The sequence below is a fragment of the Mobula hypostoma genome, chromosome 6 (assembly GCF_963921235.1).
Source record: "Mobula hypostoma chromosome 6, sMobHyp1.1, whole genome shotgun sequence".
NCBI lineage: Eukaryota > Metazoa > Chordata > Chondrichthyes > Myliobatiformes > Myliobatidae > Mobula > Mobula hypostoma.
Window position 1 is genome coordinate 180910649 of NC_086102.1, and position 25101 is coordinate 180935749.

General features: G+C 39.2%; 1 protein-coding gene across 1 annotated transcript in view; it reads left to right on the plus strand.

The window, feature by feature from the left end:
* galnt3 (UDP-N-acetyl-alpha-D-galactosamine:polypeptide N-acetylgalactosaminyltransferase 3 (GalNAc-T3)) overlaps nt 1–25101 on the plus strand; it is a 45001-nt gene that overhangs the window by 7953 nt on the left and 11947 nt on the right. The window contains exons 3-9 of the mRNA XM_063050146.1: nt 877–1049; nt 5169–5318; nt 6092–6326; nt 7587–7704; nt 10877–11077; nt 19476–19607; nt 20492–20593. Coding sequence (XP_062906216.1) covers nt 877–1049; nt 5169–5318; nt 6092–6326; nt 7587–7704; nt 10877–11077; nt 19476–19607; nt 20492–20593 — 1111 coding nt within the window. The remainder of the gene's footprint in view (nt 1–876; nt 1050–5168; nt 5319–6091; nt 6327–7586; nt 7705–10876; nt 11078–19475; nt 19608–20491; nt 20594–25101) is intronic.

Below are 25101 nucleotides of genomic sequence, written 5' to 3' on the forward strand. Positions count from 1 at the left end.
CTGAAATAAATACGAAAGATGCAGGTGAGCAGGATGTGTGAAAAGAGGAACGGTTAATGTATCACATTCCGGACCATCGATCAAAATATGGGGCTTTTGTGTCGGCCATTTAGGTTTTGTAGAAGGTTGGCGTGGGCTCAATAGGTCAGGTAACCTCCTTCCACGTTGTAACAATTCTCTAATTCAATCTAAATTTGGGCCTTTAATCTAAATTGCTAAACACTTGTATGTAAGTGATTTCTGATGTTACAATAATCGAGTTTCAGTTTTGGGACTGCTGTTTGCAATGTGGAAATATTTGCAGTAGTGCAAATAAGCAAACGGATGTTTCATTCTCCTCCCACAATTATGAATAATTCAGAATTGTTGCTCAAAGTTATTGTGCGTACACCACATTAGATCAAAATGCTTACTGAGCTTTTTGGAAACATGCAGAATAATTTTCCTATGGTTATAAAATGTAGGTCACATTTGTATTATTTTCTTCAAGCCAGATGCCCTAAATTAGGGATGAGATATTAAGCAACACAGACAAGATGCTGGAGGAACTCAGCAGGTCGGGCAGGATCTATGGAAAGAATAAAGAGAAAACATTTCGGGCTGATACTGTTAATTGGAACTGGAAAGGAAGGGGTGAGGAAGCCAGAATAAGAAGTTGGGGGGGGTGGGGTGGGTGGGGAGGAGCATAAACTGGCAGATAGGTGAAACCAGGTGGGTGGGGAGTTGGGGAGTGTGTTGCTCTGGATTTCAAGCAGCATCTCTGGTGTTCATGATGAAATGTTTGCTATTTATCCTGAGTTTCAATTGTGTGCAGAAGGGAAGGGTTAAGTGGATGAAGGTCCTTCGACTTTAACTTCTCTTGAATTTCAACTCTAGATGCATTGAACAGAAGTTTAAGAGATGCCCTTCCTTGCCCACTACAAGTGTAATTATAGTGTTCCACAATGAAGCTTGGTCCACGCTGCTCAGGACTGTTTTCAGTGTAATGCATACCTCGCCTGCTATGTTTTTAAAAGAGATAATTCTGGTTGATGATGCAAGTACAGATGGTGAGTTTGAGCTTTATTATCAATATTTTCATTTATCTTCTTGTGCAGTGACAGGTCTGTGGTAACTTTAGTTAACAGTTCTCAGAGAATCAACCAACAGCTTTGGTTGTGATAGAGAACTTCCCAAATATGCGGCTGTAGTGGTCAGGAACAGACTAAGGGATGCATGACAACCTTCTGTGTGATACTTTAACAAGAACAGGTGATCTCTCCAATACTCTCTGGTGCTAGATGCAAATACTTAGCTTCATATTCTAAGCATAAAACTGGAGTTGCTATTCTACATATTGAAAACTACCAATCTTCCTGTATATCCTTTTTAAAAAAAACACATAATTTTGAGAGGTTTTAAAAAAAAACAAATCTTGGTCAAGAAAATGAGACTGAACTCTATGCACTGTTTCAGAATTGTCTGGAGATTCTATGTATGAAAAATCCCAGTTGTGCACAGTGCAAGAAAAGATTGTGTACCTGGCTCAGGAGGGAGAATTCCTTCAGATGTACATTCAGCGCAAGTGTGCAAGTAACTAGCAAATTTGCAGATGACACAAAGCTAGGTGGCAGTGTGAAATGTGAGGAGGATGTTATGAGAATGCAGGGTGACTTGGACAGATTGGGTGAGTGGGCAGATGCATGGCAGATGCAGTTTAATTCCATGTGCAAAGTTATTCCTTCTTAAATACAAATACAATTGTATGAAAAATGCATTACACATCTTGCGAAATATGACTAATTTTGCTACAGCTTCACTTATTTCTTCTGTTGCCGCTGGTACATAATCATCATCTAGAGAAATAGGGCACGGGGGGCAGAGTCACCCCCCAGAGACTAGAATTATAAATGGGTCTTAGACCAAAAGTTAAAAAAAAGCTTGTTATAATTTGATATTATTACATTACTTTGTTATAATTTGATATTATTAAGTTACTAAGTAAACAAATGGTAGGCGTTTGTATGTTAGGGATAAACATATTTGTTTAGTGTAGTGCCCCAGCAAAATAAGTTGATATTAAAATAAAAGGGGAGGAGTGTACTGTATAGCCTACATTATAATAAGGGACTACTTTATGTTGTAGTAACACGTCATTGAATGCGCTATTAGGTGCATATTGATCAGTTCGGTTTCAGTCAGTCAAGAACCCTGGTAGCTTAGCTGTCGTCTCCAGCGTTTTTATTTATAGCTTTGTTGTGTAACCCGACCACATACACAACAGAAATCTATACAGTTGTACAGGGCCCTGGTGAGACCACACCTGGAGTACTGTGTGCAGTTTTGGCCTCCAAATTTGAGGAAGGACATTCTTGCTATTGAGCGAGTACAGCGTAGGTTCACGAGGTTAATTCCCGGGATGGCGGGACTGTCATATGTTGAAAGATTGGAACGACTGGGCTAGTATACACTGGAATTTAGACGGATGAGAGGGGATCTGATTGAAACATATAAGATTATTAAGGGATTGGACACGCTAGAGGCAGGAAACATGATCCCGATCATGTTGGGGGAGTCCAGAACCAGAGGCCACAGTTTAAGAATAAGGGGTAGGCCATTTAGAACGGAGTTGAGGAAAAACTTTTTCACCCAGAGAGTTGTGGATCTGTGGAATGCTCTGCCTCAGAAGGCAGTGGAGGCCAATTCTCCGGATGCTTTCAAGAAAGAGTTAGATAGAGCTCTTAAAGATAGTGGAGTCAATGGATGTGGGAAGAAGGCAGGAACGGGGTACTGATTGTGGATGATCAGCCATGATCACAGTGAATGGCAGTGCTGGCTCAAAGGGCCGAATGGCCTACTCCTGCACCTATTGTCTATAAGGCACTAGGTGTGTCAACAAAAGAGGGCAGCTCAGCGGGGAAGATGTCCACAGCTCTCCTCTCACCCGTTGTCGACTATCACAAGGACGAGGAGGAGCTAGACAGCTTCGACGATGAGGACGAACGCAGGGTCCGTGGCTGCGACTCTGATGAAGATACAGAGGATGCAAGGGAGACAGATATTGCCAATAAGCAGGATGATGAAGACTATTGGAAGTAAAAGAGCAGATGTACCAGGAGAAATTGACATCTCCGGAAGGACAGCTACAGCAGCTACAAAAAGGCACTTTGCAGGAGTCTCAGAAAAGGATGAAGAAACTAGATCAACAATACAAGGAAAGAATACAAAATGCAGAGCTTTTTCTGCAACTGGAGACAGAACAAGTGGAAAGGAATTATATTAAAGAGAAGAAAGCAGCAGTGAAGGAATTTGAAGATAAAAAGATTGAGTTCGAAGGAAAGAAGAAGATGATTGAGAATGAGAGGCCGACAATGGAACTCACAGGAGATTCTATGGAGGTAAAGCCAATAATGACTAGGAAACTAAGGAGGAGACCTAATGACCCTGTTCCAATTACCAACAAAAGACAAAAACCTGCACCTGCGCAGTTAAATTACTTGTTAACAGATGAACAGATAATGGAAGATCTGCAAACTCTCAAATAAGCTTAAATCTCTGAAAAGACCAGCACCTCCATCTTCTGAACAATTTCCTTGGGAAAGATCCATGAAAATTGGTCATCCCTTAAAAGCTCTTGGAGAAAATCAATTCCATTCAAACAGAACAGCTTTTGCACAAGGTAAATCTTGAACCAATCATTTCCTCCATTGAGAATCATACACTTAATCCTTTGCAGGGAACTTTCTTTTGCATATACATATTTTGAATCCTCAGCCAATGTGTCTTGTTTTGCACGAAGAAGTTGGGAAACAGCATCAAAACAGAGGCGAATTCTGGCAACAAACTGCAAGGTTTCTATTGTTGTATTTTCACACTTGTGAATCCTCCCTCCTGAGCCAGGCATGCAATGTTTTCTTGCACTGTGCACAACTGGGATTTTTCGTACATAGAATCTTCCAGACAATTCGGAAACAGTTCATAAAGTTCAGTCTCATTTTCTTGACCAAGATTTGTTTTTTTTTTGAACTTCAGACAGATAGCACTGCAGGTAATTCTTAATATTAGCAAAACTGTACTTTAACAGCAGCTTAAGAACAATGGAATGAACAACAAGATTTCAATCAACTGCTTCATCAAACGGTGAAAGATTACTGGTAAAGTACTGATCTTTCTGTGAGTCATTGGATTGCCCCGACTTTTGAATAACTAGCAGAGACAGCAGATCACCAACCACTTCTTTTTGAAACCAAAGCTACGAAAAATGCATCACACCTCTTGCGAAATATGACTAATTTTGCTACAGCTTCACTTATTTCCTCTGTTGCCACTGGTACATAATCATCATCTCGAGAAATACAGCACAGTGGGCAGAGTCACCCCTAGAGACTTGAGTTATAAATGGGTCTTGGACCAAAAGTAAAAAATAAGCTTGTTATAATTTGATATTATTAAGTTACTAAGTAAACAAATGGTAGGTGTTTGTATGTTAGGGGTAAGCATATTTGTTTAGCATAGTGCCCCAGTTAAAAAAAGTTGATACATTATTAAAATAAAAGGGGAGGAGTGTACTGTAGAGCCTACATTACAATAAGGAACTACTTTATGTTGTAGTAACACGTCATTGCAGGCGCTATTAGGCACGTATTGAGCATGAGCTATTAGGCGCGTATTGATCTGTATGTGTGTGTTCAGTTCGGTTTCAGTCAGTAAAGAACCCTGTTAACTTAGCTCCCATCTCCAGCGTTTTTATTTATAGCTGTGTTGTGTAACCCAGCCACATACACAACAGAAATCTATACAGTGTATGTGTAAAAAAAAAAGTGAGCAAAAATCAAATCTATTTACAACATTAAAGGACAATTGAAATGTCAGTGTTTAAATATTTATTGGATGATTATTTGTTTTACAGTAAAAAAGAAGTGTATCAATTTAGAGTGAATATCTTGAAATACTATTTATTAAGATCTAATTACATCTATTAAGGCAATGACCAATATCCTGAAGTTGGATTGATTTAAATAAATTTGATTATTATGTATTTGTATTTAAGAAGGAATAACTTTGCATATGGAATTAATAGCTTTGTTCAATGTTTCTGTTGCAGTTAAATCTTTACTGTTTATTCTAGCTGACAGTCATTAAACTAGTTGTGATTGAACTGTATGTTTACAAAATATTTCTACCTGCAGATTACTTAAAGGAAGGGTTAGATAACTACGTGAAGCCATTCCAAATAGTTAAAGTGGTTCGTCAATTGGAAAGGAAGGGGTTAATTACAGCAAGATTGCTTGGAGCCTCAGTGGCCACCGGAGAGGTTTTAACCTTCTTGGATGCACATTGTAAGTTGACTAACTTTGATTTGGAAGCTATTTTGTCAAAAAAAAGAATCAAGGGGCATGGCATGACCTTATTGATCTGAGAAAAACAGCATCAAATTTTGTTTACGTTAATTAGTTACTTACAAGTGTGAAATCTTAGATTGGTTTAAGGTTTACACTGTCAGAGAAAGTTTGCTCCAAAGTAATTAAATGAGGTATTGTTTTATCTGGTTTCTCTCAATTCAATCCAAAGAAACTGGTTGTGAAGAGTACATTTTGTTTAAAATTTCTTCCCCATTTTCCCCAAACTTTCCATATGGTCTGAGGTGTTTGATTGATAAGTTTTGTGTGCGTTGAAATTGTTTGTCTTCTGGAAAGGAAGCAGTTGATACTGAAGTAATCTCTGTAGAGAAAAATGAAAACGTAATGGCTGGCTTATTCAGAAGCCATTCAAGCTGCTTGGAGCTAAAAATAAAGATGTCTTGCTATTAGCATTCTAAAATTGTTAAAATAAAATGTATATTATTGTGTATTTGCTATTTCAATTGTGTGTGTCGGTCTGCCTCATTTAAAGACGAATTTGCATCTATATTCCTGAACTTGTGTGTTTTCCTCTGAATTGACATACCATAACATATATTATGTATTGTAACTTAAAAACATTAGACAATACATAATATATGTTATGGTATGTCAATTAAGATTGTATGTATTCAGCTGGATATTTGTCGAGAATCAATAAAGCACTGTCACTAACACATCTTTCAACCACCACCCCCCCCACTTCCCCACAGGTGAATGTTTCAATGGTTGGTTGGAGCCTTTGCTTAGCAGAATTGCTGAGAATTATACTGCTGTAGTGAGCCCAGATATCTCCAACATTGATCTCAAAACTTTTGAAGTGATGAAACCAAATCCATACGGACAAAATCATAACAGGGGTAACTTTGATTGGAGTCTGTCATTTGGATGGGAAGCTCTCCCTAATCATGAGAAGAAAAGAAGAAAAGATGAAACTTATCCTATAAAGTAAGTTTAAATTTTCAAAATGTGCAGTCAATTTGAAACACATTTGGCTTGTGCTGAAAATTTTAATTCAACACTTGGTTTAAAGCCCAATGAGATTTGGAGGAAGATTTTTTCCTGCTTGGCGTTGCTGCTTGCATTACCTCCAATTGTGCACGTAGGTCAGCTACAGGGTCATCAGCCAGGGACCACTATTCACTGATGGTTCACTCCCTTAGCCCCGGTACATTCTCTGGTGGCTGAGCAACGGCAGGAACGTCTCCCTGCCACCCCCTGTAGCTTTCAATGTTCGTTGAACCCCCAATTTCTGTCCTTCCTCCTCGGCCACAGCCAACTCTCTGGAGGCCCTCCTGAGCCTTACTCCAGTCACTGCCAGATCGCAGAGTATTACAAGTAGTTATTCAACTGCGTTGTAAAAAAATATGGTTCCGTCATCCTGTCAGGCAGTTACTTCCAGACCTCTGCTACTCATTAAATAAGTTTTTTTTCCCTCAATTTTTTTTTCTCTCAACTCCCCTCTAATTCTTTCATCAATGAATTTAAATCTACACTGGCTAGTTACTGACAACTGGAAATGGCTCTTTAATGTTTATTCATGGATGATGAGGCAGAGAGATGTCTCTACCCAAGGAGGTGTAAGGCACTCTTTCCCTCTGCTAGTCTGCAGGTCACCCTTGGGCAAGGTGTAGCACCTGCTTAGCTCCCCCCCCACTCTGATCAGAGTCAAATGGAGCCATGGGAGCAGGTGGTGGATGGTCGTATGAGCAGCCGGTACATATCACACGTCCTGGTTATGCGACCGCTGATTCCAGTCAGACAATTTCTGAAGAGTATTGATAATGGATGAGGTCACCCGTCTTGTAAAGACACTGCCCAGAAGGCAATGACAAACCACTTCTGTCGAAAAATTTGCCAAGAACAATCATAATCATGAAAAGACCTTGATCGACTATGTCATGTGACACTGCATGTAACGAGCAAACGAGTGTTTATTCTCCAGGACTTAATGTTCATTTTACATTCTCAGTTTTTCTTTTTGTTTCAAATAAAATGACTTCAACTTAAATCTCTCGAATCTATAATTCTCCAATTCTCCAACCCTGGTTTTCAAAATCACCTCCGTGCTCCTCAGTGCTGCTTTCTTCCTCTACTGTGGTGATGAGAAGGGTGTACAGCAATTGAACTATGATCTAATTAACTATTTGGACAAGCAGCTCCTTGAACATGTAGCAAATGGTATAGTTTCTTGCTTTCACTTTGCAGGTCACCAACGTTTGCTGGTGGGCTATTTGCTATCTCCAAGCAATATTTTGAACACATAGGTGCCTATGATGATCAGATGGAAATATGGGGTGGTGAGAACATCGAAATGTCCTTCAGGGTAAGTGTTTGGTTTTGTGTTTTACTTTGTGCATGAGTTTCTCAAAATGGAAGATTTAGAATTCCATCATCACATGGATTCAAAATCTTCCATTTTAAATCACTGTATTCTATCATTGGGATCTGGAAATATGGAAGCAGAAAATTGGGTCTCCTCTAAGGTTGTGTTGCACAGCTCTCATCACTGTGACTTTGTTCAGTCAATCAAAAGTTAAATTTGAACTTTGGAGATGTCTGTCAAAATATTTCAGCAGCAAGTGTTCTTGTTCTATATAGTGACGGAATTAACTTCAGTGATTTTGGGTTAGGGTGATTTATGCACTTGCAGGTGAATAGCTTTGTTAATCAGGAACTGTTTTCTTTTTAATTTGTCGTCTTTCCATGTATAGAAAAGGAAAAGTCATCAATTATATTCATACAATTATACTCATGAATATATTTGCTGAAGATGGCAAAGTGCATTGTACATAAGACTAAGTCTAATAGGTATATAAATTGGTTTGCAAATATTATGCTGCTCTCTGCAATGTACTGCAGTCACTATTGTCAGATATGTACACAGAGCGTATTAGAAGGAATTATGGTATTGGTTTCCCATGGTACTGTACTTTATCACCACTGTGACAATCTATGCTTAACATTTTTAAACAAGATTGATATTTGCTGTTGCACAAATATAAATAGAGATATATATGGAGGACATAAGTTTCTTAATTGGAAGTAAAGGGAGCCTTTTGAAATGATTGACTTTGGTATTGGTATAATCATCTAAAGTAGCTCTTTCAGTACAAAGTGATCACCTGCAATGAGTTGTTGCTCTTCTCCACATCTTGGGGCGCATTGGGCAGCAATCTTGCCGTTTCTTTAGCAGTTGTCTGTTTTTTTTTACGAGGCCAATTTGCTACCCAGCATGGATGGAAGACGCGCAGGGAGCCGGCCAGATTCGAGCCTGAGACTAGTCACCTCCAAGTCCAATGCAGATGCCACTGTACCACACACCGGCTAGTAGCTTACAATGAATTGCCCTGGAATTCTACTGTAGGCTACCATTTACCTGCGGCGAGCATCATGTAACAGTTGTCGGCCACCAAACACTGATAACTAATGAGAGAAATCCCTTTTGTGAAAATATTGCCATTTTTACCACTCCTCCATTATTGATCAATTCCAGTCTGGTCACCTCTGTGAGTCATGAGCACCAGAGCCATCAGACATGTTAGGCAGGATGTTCTGTGGCACTAGGACAAGGAATGTTAGGAAGAGAAACAGCTTCTTCCCCCTCCCCAGGCCGAACTCGCTGCCAGCACCCAGGTCTCATTATGTATGAAGCACTCTACTGTTTGTTTTTTAGTGTCTTAAATGCACTTTATAATTTGTTAATTTACTAGTTGGTAGTATTACTTTATTTGTTATCTGTTTGAGATATTTGTACTGTGTTGTGCACAGAGTTCCAGAGGAATGTTTTGTTTGGTGGATCTTGATATTCCAAAAAAATTCATACTCGCATCCAGAACCAATTCTTCGTCTCTTCCCCCCTCTCCATATGAGGATGCCATATGGTCTACTTCTCTTTCTTACTGTGGATTTTTGTAATTGAGAAGATAGATGTTAAATCCATTTTTAGGTTGCAATTTGTCTCCTATTTGTATACAATAAATTTCTTTCTCAGTTGATTTGCCAATTCATTTTGTAAATTTTCATCTTAGTCATCTGTTACATTCTACACTTTGAACGGAGTTTCCTAATTCATCCAACTTTTAATAAATGCAGTCGAAGGTTGAGCCATTGCCAGTTCCTTGTAGAGATGCCACCATAGCTCAGGGTCCACCATGGATGTTGTGCCCTAGCTGTGTAGATATGTAAACCTGGCAGTACAATATGGAGAGCAAGCTGTTGCCCATGTAGCAAGCTCTCCCTCTCCACCCAAAGGAACCATTGAGACTGATACAGTTTGGCACCAGCAGCATCACAGTAGTTGCCAGTCGTTGTTGAACTCAACATAGGAGGACTGCCTTAGAGACTCCAGATCCAAATTTTCCCTCTGGGTTTACTCTCAATGCCTTCCCCATGAGTGAGTATAGTCGCAAGGCAGCGGAGATTAAGATCGTAGTTTTCCTTCTCTTAGATGAGCAGCCAACTATGGCTGATGAGCCCCATCTGCCCAAAGCTGCTGGTTTAAAGGTGCCAGTAACCCGCCTTTGCCCTTCCCCTGTCAGTAAAAACGGTTCCACTGGTCATGGTAGCTAAGCCACCTGTGAAGGCTGGGAGCTGGACTTGGTTGTCAGAGGCTATTTGAGACCGTGCCATTGGAAGCATTTAATAGGTGGTGGGAGCTTATCCCCAGTACATTCCCTGGCTATAACAAGCTTAAGGAAACATTTCCTTGTACAATTTGTCCTGACGAAGGGTCTCGGCCTGAAACGTCGATTGTACCTCTTCCTATAGATGCTGCCTGGCCTGATGCATTCCACCAGTAATTTTTATGTTTGTTGCTTGAATTTCCAGCATCTGCAGATTTCCTCGTGTTTGCGTTGATAAGTTAAATTACTCAGGCCAGGCAACATGTTCTGAGAGAGAGCAGCAGAGCTATACTTGCAGTTTGAGGAGCTTCCATTAGAACTTGGAAAAACTAGAGAAAATTTAAGAGAAAAGTGAAAAAGACAAAGACAATGAAAATGTGACATATTAGAGAGAGAGAACAATTCGCTAAACACACTTCCCTGCGAAACACCAGTGTTGATTGCCAGCGAGGTGGAGATGTTATCACCAATCAGCACAGATTGTGGTCTTCTGGTTAGGAAGTAGAGGATCCAATTGCAGAGGGAGGTACAGAGGCCCAGGTTCTGTTGTTTTTCGAACAGGACATTAATGGGGTTATCTGCATGAAAACTAATAGCAAAGTTTTTTTTGATTGTGGAGAGTCACATCTCTTAGCTGAAGTAAAGTTGTATAAAAGTACATCATTGTACCATGTTTACAAATGTTTGTGAAGACATTGTTTTTTTAATTCAAATCATAAACTTCCAACAGAGCAGCATGGTAGTCATTTTGAAATAGTTATTTCACAAACAAATATATCGTTGCTTTTATCAGTTGTGTACCAGTGTTGCTTGAACTGTTTAATGTGTTCATTACCATGTTGAAACACTTTAATTCCCTTCATTTACCAACAGGTATGGCTATGTGGTGGACAATTAGAAATACTACCATGTTCTGTCGTAGGTCACGTCTTCCGTAGCAAAAGCCCCCATACTTTCCCCAAAGGTACTCAGGTCATAGCCCGTAATTTGGTACGGCTGGCTGAGGTATGGATGGACGACTACAAACTGATATTTTACAGACGAAATAATCAAGCAATGCAGATGTTCAAAGAGGTGGGTGGAATTGTGAAAATCAATACATGCATAATTTATTAAATTATTGCAACTTAACGATTGAGCTAGCAACTTTTTTTTAGCTTTTGAGATTAAAATTTTAAAGACGTTCAATTTAAATGGGTAGAAGAATTAAGTGCACGTATTTTCAAATGTACATGTTAACAAAGTACCTATTGGTATATTGCTCTGAAAGTTCAAAATTTATTTCACTTAAAGACCATAGAGAATAAACTCAAAAACAAAGCATTGCAGAATCTAACTTATTGCTTCTCCTTCATGAACGTCCACCTTGAACTTCAATTTTTTTTATTATATCTCTCCTGGTTTCTATTTTCTCTTTGCCTTGTTAACTTTCTTTACTTTGTTTCTCTGAATCATAGTTCTGATGAAAGTCTTACGAAGATACCATCTTGTGCATTTAATATTTCGCTTATATTAGAGTAATCATGTATATATTGTTTAAGCATTCTTAGTCATTTAAATAATTATGGGTTATGTGTAAAAATACACTAATTGCATATGTCATCATGCTACAGTGTGGTATATGTGCACCTTGCTTGAAGTAAACACAGAGTTAGGCCCATGTTTCAGACTCCTGCTAATTCCTTTGAATTAGTTTAATGTTTTGAAGTTATAAAACACAACACATCTTGCCGGTCTTTGTCAGAATATTTTATTTAGAATGAAAGTTTTGATCATAGCAGTAATGTTGTAACCTAGCTGTTTTGAAAGCTAGTTATTTTTGTATCAAAGTTATAAATTTTAAGCTGGCGCATAACTGCTGCCAAATAAAGTTGTCTGTATTCTGTAGCATCAGAGCCACAAGATGTATTGTAGCCACAAGAGATTCTGCAGATCCTGGAAATCTTGAGAGAAACATACAAAATGTTGGAGGAACTCAACAAGTCGTGCAGCATCTATGGAGGGGAATAAACAGTCAACATCTTGGACACCTCTAATGAAGGCTGAAAACATCGACTGTTTATTCCCCTGCCTGACTTGCTGAATTGCATTATAGCACATTCAACATAACGGGATGGCACGGTAGCATAGTGGTTAGCACAACGCTTTACAGCACCGACGACCTGGGTATAAGACGTATGGATTGTGCATTGTCCCGTGTTTCGGCTAGGGTTAAATCGGTGGTTGCTGGACAGCGCGGCTTAAAGGAACGGAAGGGTCTATTCCATGCTGTATCTCAACAAATAAATGAATAAAAATCTCCATACATTTTGATTAGAACATTAGAAATGTTTCAGGAAAATCTATTCATTCATAAGATTGGATGTAGTGAATGGTTCTTTTTTTTTTGTAACGTTCTCAACCACCCTTGAAGGTGATGATGAGTATCACTTCAACTGCTTGCAGTGAGTCCTGGAAGTTCTCCCATGGGCAAGTTTTAGGTTACTTCTGTGGACTGTTATTCCTAGCCTCTTTTCTCCATTATTATCAGGTGTGTTTTATCCCATCTTCCCTTTTCCTCCCATGTGCATTCCCAACTTTATCTAAAGCTTGAATAAAACTAATCACATGTCAATGTAAATCCTTTATTTTGCAGCTTGTCCCTAAATTATATTGCAACATTGTTTGAACTTTGAGTTTCTATCTGAACATTAACATGGTCACTGTTCTGCTGTTTCCACTAACTAAAACAAAATTGCCAACTGCTTGCCTCCTTCCCCTCTACCTACCTTTCTTTATTCTGGCGTCTTTCCCCTTCCTTTTCAGTCCGGAAGCAGGGTCTCAGCCCGAAATGTCGACTGTTTACTCATTTCCGTAGAAGCTGCCTGACCAGCTGAGTTTCTCCAGCATTGTGTGTGTGTTGCTTTGGATTTCCAGCATCTGCAGAATCTCTTGTGTTTATGATTTGCTGTTCCACTGTGAAGACTCTTTGAGAGATGCCTACCCTGAAGAAGTTTAAATCTTCTCTTCAGAAATTCAGTGAAAACCTTGGCAAACTTTTACAGATGTATAGTGGACAGTTGTTTGTATTCTTCGCTGTCTCTTGGTTTGATGGTCTGCTTTTGTTGCTTCAATTGTATTACATCTTCAGTTACCAATTTCTTCTCACTTTTCCGTTCTTTTCGTGGGATGGTTTCTTTTGCAGGTTCAACCATGGATTCCTTCAGTATGTCCCAGGAAGATTTGCCTCCTTCATCCTGCAGCAATTGAAAACGGTTTTTCACCTTGATTATGTATTCTGATCTTTTTGGTTTCTTTAATTTTCTCATCTTTATTTTCATTTTGCAAATGACTGGTATGTGGTCGCTTCCACAGTCTGCTCCAGGGTAGCTTTTAGATTGAGTTATCGAGTTTTTGAATCTGTTACTGATTGTTATGTAGTTGATTTGACTTCTGTTGTTCCCATCTGGGTTTCTCCATGTCCATTTCCTTCTTGGATGTTGTTTAAACCAAGTGCTGGTGATTATCTGATTGTTTGTTTTACACCATGATATAAGCTTTTCTCCTCTTTCATTTCTTTCTCCCAATCCCTGGTCTCCAACAATATGGTCTTCTCTTCCCTCACCAGCTTTTGCATTGATGTCGCCCATGACTATGATGGCTTCTTGTGATTTGCATTCTTCTAGTGCTTTGTCTAGGGAGTGGTAGAAGGCATCAGTTTCTTCCTCAGAGCTTCCCATTGTGGGTGCATATACTTGGATGATAGAGATGTTGTTTTGTTGTCCTTTTAGTTTGATTAGCATCATTCTGTCTGAGATATGCCAGTATCCTAGCAGGCTCTTGGATGTTTCTTTGTCTAAGATGATTGCAACACCCTTTTCATGTTTATCTCCACCAGAGTATATCATCCTGTAGTCGTCTGATTAGAATACTCCAGTGTCTTTCCATCTTATTTCACTTAGGCCTAGGATGCTGACTTCTGAATAAAAAGCTGAATAGAAAGAAAATGCAGAGAAGCTAAAGACAGATGGCTAAATGAGAAATGCTCAGAGATAGAAATGCTACAAAGAACTAACGGGGAAACTACCTTGCTCAGCAAGTGGATGCATGAAGGCAAAAGACAGCAGCTTAATTATGAGCAAAGAGGAAATCCTAAACAGATGGACGGAATATATGAAAGAACTTTTTAAAGACCAAAGAGGAGAAAAACCGAACTGAAGAATCTCGAAGGACCTAACATTCTAAAATCAGAAAGTCGGGCAGCCATAAATAAAACAAAACATAACAGAGCAACTGGTCCAGACAACATCGCTGTTGAAATGATACTGGCCTTAGAAGACTTTGGAATAGAGAAAATAACAGAAATAGCAAATAAAATCTATGATCATGGGGAGATGCCTGATGATTTAAGTAAATCAGTGTTCATCACACTTCCAAAGAAAGAGGGAGCAACAGAATGTGAGTTACATTGTAAAATAAGCCTGATGAGCCATGTGACAAAAATTATTCTCAGAGTAATCATGATGAGAGCAAGACGCTGTATAAAACCAGAAATCAGTAAAGAACAATGCGGCTTTGTGGAAAACACTGGAACCAGAAATGCAATTTTCATGCTTTTCTTTCTTTTTAAATCTTTTTATTGAATAAGTATACAAAAAGGTAAACCATATAAACATTAATACAATGTTAAAATATAATAGAATTCCAGAAGGTATCAATACCAGAAAAAATACTACAAACAATGTAATTTAAACATAAAAAACCAAGATAACATAATAGTATACTAAATTTTATATATATATCAATGGAAAAAAAAGAAAAAAAAACCCCCCCCAAAAAAAACCCACCGTGCAACTAACTAAAAGCAAAGCAAAGCAATGGGCTAACTTGAAACCAAACAGAGTTAAACTTAAAATCACGTCCTCAATCCCGACCTCCTTTAAAAACAGTGAAAAAAAACAAGAAGGGTACGTATTACATTAAATGAAAATATCGAATAAAAGGTCCATAAAGGTTGCTTCTAATTTTCTCCAGATTCAAACATAAAATCGTCTGAGAGAACCAAAAAAAGGTAGTTGGAGCATTAAGCTCTTTCCAATGTTGTAAAATACACCTCTTCGCCATTAAAGTAAGAAATGCGATCATTCTACGGGCTGAAGGGGAAAGATTACTAGAAATTTTAGGAAGTCCAAAGATAGCAGTAATAGGGTGAGGAGAGATATCTATATTTAATACCTTAGAAATAATATTAAAAATATCTCTCCAAAAAGTTTCCAAAGTAGGACAAGACCAAAACATATGAGTTAAAGAGGCTATCTGCCCCGAACATCTATCACAAAAAGGATTAATATGCGAGTAAAAACGCGCTAACTTATCTTTGGACATATGTGCTCTATGAACCACTTTAAATTGAATTAGGGAATGTTTAGCACAAATAGAGGAAGTATTAACTAATTGTAAAATCTGCCCCCAATCATCCACAGAAATGGTGAATTTTCATGCTGCGGATGATCTGTGAACAAGCCATCCAGGTACAAAAAGACATCTACCTATATTTCATCGACTATACGAAAGCTTTTGACACTGTCAGATACCAAGATCTTCTGGAAATGCTTCAAGGTCTTGACATAGATGGGAAAGATGTACGTTTCTTAAGAAACTTGTACTGGGACCAGACAGCATCCATCAGACTAGAAGGAAAAGTGAGTGAGTATGTGAATATCATGAGAGGAGTCAGGCAAGTTTGTGTCTTTTCGCCAGACTTATTCAACCTGTATAGTGAAAATATCTTGAGAAGTATCAAAGACATGAAAGGATTCACAATTGGAGGCCATAATATAAATAACATCAGATATGCTGATGACATCGTACTAATAGCTGACTCAGAAACAAAACTTCAAGAACTACTCACTATAGTGGCAGCAGAAAGTAATCGCAGAGGCTTCTCAATCAACACCAAGAAGACAGAAAGCATGGTCATCTCCAGAAAGACAAACATCCCACAATGTGTGATCAAGATCGGAAATACAAACATCAAACAAGACAACAAATTCAAATATCTTGACAGCCTAATAACAAGTGATGGCAGGTGTGACACAGATATCAAATACAGAATAGCAATGGCGAAAGAAGCTTTCCAAAAATGAAGACCATATTAACAGACAGAAAGATGACCACGTACACTGAAAACAGAATACTGCAGTGCTACATTTATTCTATCCTGACTTATGGAAGTGATTGCTGGACCATTTCCCCAGCAATGGAAAAGAGACTAGAAGCAGCTGAATTATGGTCCTACAGGAGAATGTTAAAAATATCATGGACCACACACACATCAAATGAAGAAGTTCTCAGAAGAGCCCAAGCAGCTTGATCACTCATACCAACAATAAGAGAAAGACGACTCAGATTCCTAGGACACATCATACGGAAAGATGAACTAGAAAAACTCATGCTCTCTGGAAAGATCGAGGGGAGCAAACCTAGAGGAAGGCCTTGGCTTATGTACATCAAAAGCCTAGCTGGATGGCCACACATTGAGGAAATGGAAGTCATCCAAAGAGCAAGGGATAGATCTATATGGAAAACCATGGTCACCAACATCTGCATCGGATATGGTACCTAAACAGACAGACAGTAGTGGACAGTGTGCTGACTGGCTGCATTATGGCCTGGTATGGGAACACCAATGCCCTTGAGGGGAAAATCCTACAAAAGGCAGTGGATTTGGTCCAGTACATCACCCGATAAAACCCTCGCATTCATTGAGCACATCTACATGAAATGTTGCCATAGAAAAGCAGCATCTATCATCAAAGATCCTCACCACCCAGGCCATGCTCTTTTCTCGCTGCTGGCATCAGGTAGAAGGTACAAATGCCTCAGGACTTGCAGTACCAAGTTCAAAACCAGTTACTACCCCTAAACCATCAGGCTCTTGAACAAAAGGGGCCAACTATACTCACTTAAGGACTCTTGTATTATTTCATGCTTTTTATTTATTGCTATTTATTTATATCTGCATTTGCACAGTTTATAGTTTAGAGTTCCTGATGTTTACAGTTAGTGCTCTATGGATTTGCTATGTATGCCCGTAGGAAAAAAGAATCTCAGGGTTGTATGTGGTGACATGTATGTACTCTGATAATAAATTTTACTTTGAACTTGAGCTCTCACTGCTTCCCCCTCTGTGATCTCTGCTGCCCTCTGACCCTTCGACCATGTGCTCACCCAGACCCACTCTTCACCTATCAGCCTCCTTCCCGTCCTCCCACCTTTTAATCTTGGCACCTTCCCCCTTCCCTTTCAGTCCTAAAGAAGGGTCTTGGCCCAAAATTTTGACTGTTTATTCATTTCCATAGATGCTGCCCGACCTACGGAGTTCCTCTGGCATTTTGTGTGTGTTGCTTTGGATTTCCATCGTCTGCAGAGTTTATTGTGTTTGTGCCTTCCTGGCACATGTCATGAGCAGTCATTGGATTTTTAAGAAAAATAACAAATTGCTTGTCCATGATTTAAAAAAAACCTTTTATATCACAAAAGAACCATTAAAAGGATCTTTTATATCATAAATTGCTCACAAGAAAATGGAGACTTGAGTTCAAAGGTTGTCAAGATAGACACATCAAAAGTTCATACAGCATTCAACAGAAACTGCTACATTGTCCATTATATTAAAAGTTGCAACAATTGTTTCAAAAGTTTGGTATCAGTGGCTACTTCATTGCTGTAGTTCTGTTTATTACAGGAATAGAAATTTTAAAAACCTTACAATACTGACAACTCGGGTTCAGTTCCTGCCAGTGCCTGCAAGGAATTTACACGTTCTCCATGTGACCATGTGGGTTTTCTCCGGGTGCTTCCACAGTCCAAAGGAGGTTAACTCGTCGTCGTAAATTGACCAGCGATTAGGCTAGGGTTATATCAGGGGATTGGTGGGCAGCAAGTCTTGAAGGGCTGGAAGAGCACTGTACCTCACTCAATCAATAATTAAACAGATGAACTGCAAATCTCACAGCAGAGCAAAATTATTTCATGGTTGAGAAATTAACTTCGGCCTTGTCCATTTTCCATTCTCTTCCCATATCCTTTATGCTCAATTCCGTTAACTGTAATTACCAATTCTTCATCAGCTGAGCAAATGCCTCACTGTGGTGCAGATAATTCCAAAGGTTCTCAGCTCGCTATGTGAAGAAATCGCTCTGTATCTGAACCCTTCAGCCAGAGACTGTGACCCTGAGTTTTAGACTTTCCAAATGAAGGAAACCAACTCTCAAAATTAAAAATTACTCTCAGAAGTATCAACCTTGTCAAAAAAAAATCCTCAAGCACTGGTAACAAAAGGATCTTGTGCACTCTCACCTGTTATGATGGACCTCCTCTTCTGTTGCTTCCCCACACTCAGTCCCTTCCTTAACTCTATCTAGTAGCATCAAACTCTTTTCAATGAAAAATAATCAGATGCTATGGAATTAGGCAAGTTGTTCAGTGAGCAGTTTTCATTTTGGTCCTTTGTGCATCCAATGAGGTAATGCATAAAGGAACCCAAAATTTGCATGTGTGCAAGACACTCCTTCCCTTTGCTAGCTTGAGTAAAATGTACCACCTGCTTAGCACCCCAGTCAGGTCGCATGAATCTGAGAGCAGGTGGTGCACATCACTATTCCTGGTCATGTGAGTACTGATGCCAGGCAGACAATCTCTGAAGGATATTAATAATAGCCGGGGTCACCCATCTTGTAAAGACATTGCTCAGGAGGTGGCAATGGCAAACCACTTCTGTAGAAAAACTTGCCAAAAGCAATTATGATCACAGATAGAGAAAAGAATAAGAACAACAACATTAAGGAGGTCTTCCCCGCGGACAGTAGATGCAGACTATGATCGCCCACGTCATAGGACAAGGCACATAATGATGATACTGAATATTACATTAAATTTACTCAATATTAGTCAAAAGTGCAGACAGTTTGAGAATTAAAGAGCAATTGCAGTATTACATATTTAAACTGTATAGAGAAAAAGCTCTTAATTGCATCCATCCATTGTTCAAAGGTAATATATTATGCTACTTGAATAATTACCTGAGAAATCATTCAAAGTGGCTTTTTTATTTAAATGTTATCTTAAGGAAACAATTAAACATTAGTGTACTTTAGGTACAGGGTAAGAAAAGCTGTTAAGGAACTGGTTAATCTGGCAATTTTCAAAAAGGAGCACTTCATCGGAAGATAAACACAGAAGATTCAGCAGATGCTGGAAATCCAGTGTAACGCATAGCGACTGCTGGAGGAACTCGCGTCAGGCAGCATCTTCCAGAGGAACACACAAAATGGTGTCCACAGTGATACACAACTGTAGAACTCCTCCAGCATTTTATATGTGTTACACTTCATCAAATGAGATTTCTTTTATAGATCTTGTGTCTTGTAGTTGGCGTGATGGGAAGAGTATTCAGATAGTAGGTGCTAATGGTAACTTTTTTTTAAAACAGAAAACTTTTGGAGACATTACAGAAAGGCTTGAGCTAAAACAACGTTTGCAATGTAAGAACTTCACTTGGTACCTGAAGAATGTTTATCCAGAGTTATTTACACCTGAGCAGTCTCCTCAACATTTTGGTGCTGTAAGTATTTTTTTTTCTATTTAAGTATATTTATACAATATATTTTCTACGGTACAAGAATTATTGTATAGGATTTTTGATGGCATTTTGGGCATTTGAGCTTTGGAATTTGTTTAAATTATCGATTTACTTAATTTAACATTTTCTATTTTCCTAATGTTATACTTGAACCATCAATTATTTGAGAATCTGATTTTTATACTTTACTGGATCATCACTAAATATCTACAATATTTAACTGAGTGTTTTCAATTGAAATATAAATTGTGCTGAATTGGTTCGAGTCACAATTGGTGTCGCCGACTGAAACGTTGTGGGAGATCGGAACATCGAGACAGCAGTGTATGCTGCTGTCGAAATAAGCAACGCTGCAGACTGTAACGTTGAGCTGTTGGCCTCCCTTCTCGCTGTGGCAGGAGCGTTATCTCTCCCACCCTCCCTCCCTCATTAGTAAGATAGAGAGCCTGTGAGATGTTGAAGTGTTGGGATGAACAGTGTTTTTTTGATGGACTCTAGATCATTGTCTCTGGGGGGCTTTGCTATTGGTTGCTTGGTGGGTGGTGGGGGCTGATGCTTTTTGCTGAAACAAGTGGAGGAAGGGTTGATGCTTTTGCTGCTTGTGCAGGGCAAGGGTGGCTTTGGGGTTCCATTGTTTTCTATCACTCATTGAAGTTTTCCGTTTTGTGGATGTCTGTGATGAGTAAGAATTTCAAGTTGCATTCTTTGATATTAAATTAAACCATTGAATACTCAACCTTCTGAACTAAAAGCTGTTCTATTTATGTAAAAAGTAAGTTACAAACCTTTGTTCAGTCAAAGTGTAGTTCTAGCTCTACAAGGAGGTCACTCTTTCTCTTCTCACTCCAACCTACCTTCAATTTCAGATTAAAAATGAGGGTTCGCAAACCTGTCTCGACGCTGGTGAAAACAATGCAGGTGGAAAAGAGCTAATAATGTATACATGCCATGGTCTTGGAGGAAACCAGGTAACAAAATACAGTGTATTGGCACATTGAATATATTCATTCAATATGGGGTAGCTTTAAAGAAACCTTGGCTTGGTTGTTTTAAAGAGTATCAAATCGTTAGCCATTGGTAGCAAAACTCCAGCCATGTTCTCAGTTTGCAAAATTTAACACCCTGATAGTACAAAAATCTATTTTCTTTACTACTTTTTAATTTATTTTGTATTATTTTTACCTTCTACTGTGTCTGCAGAGCAGGCTCAATAGGGGCCAAATGGCTGAATTTTTCTCCTATATCTTTTGGTCTTCATGGTCTGTCGATCGTTTGATATGTGCCTTGTCGTATGACGTGGGTGGGCGTGGGTGATCGTGGTCTCTCTGTGACCATGATTGTTCTTGGCAAATTTTTCTACAGAAGTGGTTTGCCATTGCCTTCTTCTGGGCAGTGTCTTTACAAGACAGGAGACCCCCAACAATTATCAATACTCCTCAGAGATTGTCTGCCTGGTTGCATAACCAGGACTTGTGATATGCACCAGCTGCTCATATGAACATCCACTACCTGCTCCCATGGCTTCACATGACCCTGATTCCGGTTTTGGGCGGGGGGGGGGTTGATGGTGAAGGCTAAACAGGAACTACAGCTTGCCAAAGGGTGACATGCAGGTTAGCGGAGGGAAGGAGTGCATTGCACCTCCTTTGGTAGAGATGTATCTCCACCCCACCACCCAGACTGTGTGTGTGTGTGTGTGTGTGTGTGTGTGTATGTTAGTGAAATAGCCAAATCTGAAAATGTTACTAATATTTATGCTGTTGTGCTCCATTTCCTTTGTGCCAAATATTATAGAGCAAAAGTATTAGCTTGTGTAATTCATCAGTTTTAGACCAAGAGGATTTCAAGGAATATCATGTTAATCTCCTCCAAGTACCAATTTGATTTTGATTTTAGATGGTGATCGAAAAATTGTCATATTTGTGTTTTTACATTTTGTTTTGGACCCTAGTTACTTCTATCCCTATAGCGGAACTTGCATCTTTGACCCATCTGTGTTGTTAAAACTGGAAACTATGGACTTGTTAACCTGACATCAATGGTTGGAAAAATTTCTGGGATCTGTTATTAATGGTAATGATTATGCAAAGTAAACATGATATATTTAAACTAAATGATTAACAAATGTTGTTTATTGGGTTACCTTAATAGATGAGAATACGTGGAAGTTGAAGAGCATTATGATATACAGTGCCTTGAAAAAGTATTCAGTCCCCACAACTATTTTCACATTTTACTGTCTCATTTTCTAAATTTAATATGTATCTAAGTAGGATTTTTTGAGTTAGTCTATATAACTTTGTGAATCACATCAAGATTTTCAAAACCTGTCAACAATTAAAAATCAGAATTGAGGCTGGAAAAAGTATTCACCCACTTTGTAATTACTATACTAACTTTTCTCAGGTGCATTACTGTATAGTACATTACTAATTCACCCAATTTGTTGATGCAGGAAATGTTTTTGATGAATTCGTAAGAATAAATATCCCCTCTTTCTGTAAAGTCCAAAAATATGATAGATTTTCAACAGATCAAGCCAAAATGAAGATAAATGAGCATTCAAGACTAGTTAGGGAAATGTGAAATCTGGGGAAGGGTACAAGACCATTTCAAAGGCTCTGAATTCAGTGGAGAAAATGGAAAAAATATGAAACTTTTAGACTTTGAGACTTTTTCTTTTACTGTGCCCATGGCCTGTTCTTCATCAAATTACGGTATTGCTTTGCACTGTTGTAACTATCTGTTATAATTATGTGGTTTTTGTCAGTTTTTTTTTTAGGCTTGGTTTGTCTTGTGTTTCTGTGATACCATTCTGGAGGAACAAATTGTGTCATTTCTTAACGCATGCATTACTAAATGACAATAAAAGGGGACTGCATGTCCTCATCATCTAATCTAATCTAAACCACAGTCACACTGCCTAGGTCAGGCTGTCCCTCTAAAGTTAGTTGCTGGAGGACTGGCACGACTGTGGAGACAATGGTTATTGAGTGATCTGCAGGAGTCAGTGGCTGTAATTGATGGTAAATTCATGGCTCCACAATCTCTTAGGGCCTTGCACAGAATTGTTTTTAGAAGAGTAGCAAGGAAGAAGCCCGGACTAAAAATAAAGCATATTCTTAGTTGTAGAGAATTTGCAAACCGTCACTTAGAAGATATTGTAAAGATGTAGAAGAAGGTCTTGTGGTCATATGAGACTAAAGTGGACATTTTGGCCTCAGCACCAAGTGGTCTGTGTGGTGTAAATCTAATATTGTGCATCAGCCAGGTAACACCATTCGTACTGTAAAGTATGGTGGAGGAATGCTGGTAATTACAGAGAAATCCTGAATTAAAAACCTGCTAGCCTCTGCCAGAAAGCCTAAACGGGGGAGGAAGTTGGTCTTTCAGCAGGCAAACCAAAGCACACTGCCAGAGCAACTATGGAGTGGATTTCTAATGAAAACAGATTGATATCCTTCAGTGGTCCAGTCCTGTCCTGTCCTGACCATAACCCAACAGAACATCTCCGGCAAGATCCCGGTATTGCTGTACACTGCTGCTCCCCAACTAACCTGGCGCAGCTTGAGTAATTTTGCCAGGAGGAATGGGCAAATCTTGCTCCATCATATTGTGCAAAGCTAGTGATTTATCCAAAAAGACTACTGGCTGTAATAGCTGCGAGAGGTTTTTCAACTAAGTATTGAGCAAAGCAGGTTGAATACTTTTGAACTGCTGACTTTTCAGTTTTTAAATTTTCAGCTATTCTTGCTTTACAATTTTCCCTGTTCTTTGTGCTCTACTGTGGAGGGGAGGGGAAAGGAGCATGGGAATCACAAACAAAAATGATCAGTTAAGTTGATGAAAATCCCTGGTTGTAATACTCATTTATGTGAACAAAGGGTTGGGATTGGAATTCTTTTACAAGGCACTGTGTAATTCCCTGGGTTTGGATGGGATAAATCTCAGGTTCCTACAGGAAGTGAGGGAAGAGATTGCTGTGCAGTTGGTGACAATCTTTGCGTCCTCACTGGACGCAGAATAGTACCAGAAGATTGGAGGGTGCCAAGTGTTATTCCATTGTCAAGATGAGTAATAAGGAAATCCTGGGAATTATTGACCAGTGAGTCTTACATCAAAGGTGATAAACTATTGGAGAGGATTTTTAGAGATAGGATATATGAGCATTTCGAGAAGTAACAAATGCCTTGAAGTAACAAAGAAAATTAATGAAGGTAGAGCAGTGGATGTAGAGCATATAGGTTTCTGTGTAAAGCAATTGGCAAGATTTCCCACAGTAGGCTCATTTGAAAAGTTAGGAAACATGGGTTCCATGGAAACTTGACTACATGGATTCAGAATTGACTTGCCCACAAAAGAAGGGTTAGAGGAGGGGTATTAAATGGAGCAAGTTCTGTCTGGAGGTCACTGACCAGTGGTGTACTGAGACCGCTGTTCTTTGAGGAAGTGGAGGTTTGGCTTAGTAAGTTTGCAAGTAACATGGAAGTTTGGTGGTGTTGTGGATAGTGTAGAAGGTTGTCATAGGTTACCTTGACAGGATGCAGAGCTGGGTTGAGAAATGGCCGATAGAGTTCAAACTGGAAAAGTGTGAAGGTTGACATTAAACGCAGAGTATAAGGTTAATGATAGGATTCTTAACAGAGTGGAGGAACGTGTGGATATCAGGGTCCATGTCCACAGATCCCTCTAAGTTATCCACAACTTGATAAGGTGGTTACAAAGGTGTATGCTGTGTTGGGCTTCATCAGTGAAGGGATTGAGTTCAAAAGCTGTGAGGTAACGTTGCAGCTCTGTAAAGCTCGGATTAAAACACACCTCATTATAGGAAGGATGTGGAAACTTTAGAGAGGCTGCGAAGGAGATTTTCAGTGTCATAAATCCGAGAAATTCTGTAGACGCTGGAAATCCAAAGCAACACACACACAAAATACTGGATGGTCACAGTAGGTCAGGCAGCATCTATGGAAATGAAAAAAAAACAGTCGACGTTTTGGGCCGAGGCCCTGACTCCTGAAGACGAGTCTCGGCCCAAAACATAGACTGTTTATTCATTTCCATAGAGGTTTCCAGTATGCTTCCTGGATTAGGGAGCACGTCTGATGAAGATAAGTTGAGCGGACTAGAACTATTTTTTTGAAGAAAGAGGATGAGAGTTGATTTGATAGAGGTATACAAGATAATAAAAGGCATAGAAAGAATGGACAGCTGGAGACTTTTTCCCAGGGTGGAAATGCGCAATATGAGAGGGCCTAATTTTAAGGTAATTGGAGGAAAGTATAGGGGGATGTCAGGGGTACGTTGTTATTTTTTTACCATCTGAGTGGTAACTGCATGGAATGCATTGCCAGGGATGGTGATATTGGAGATATTTAAGAAAGCACATGGATGAAAGAAAAATGGAGGACTATATGGGAGGGAAGGATCTTGATCTTAGAGTAGGTTAAAAGATCCCCACAACATTGTGGGCCAAAAG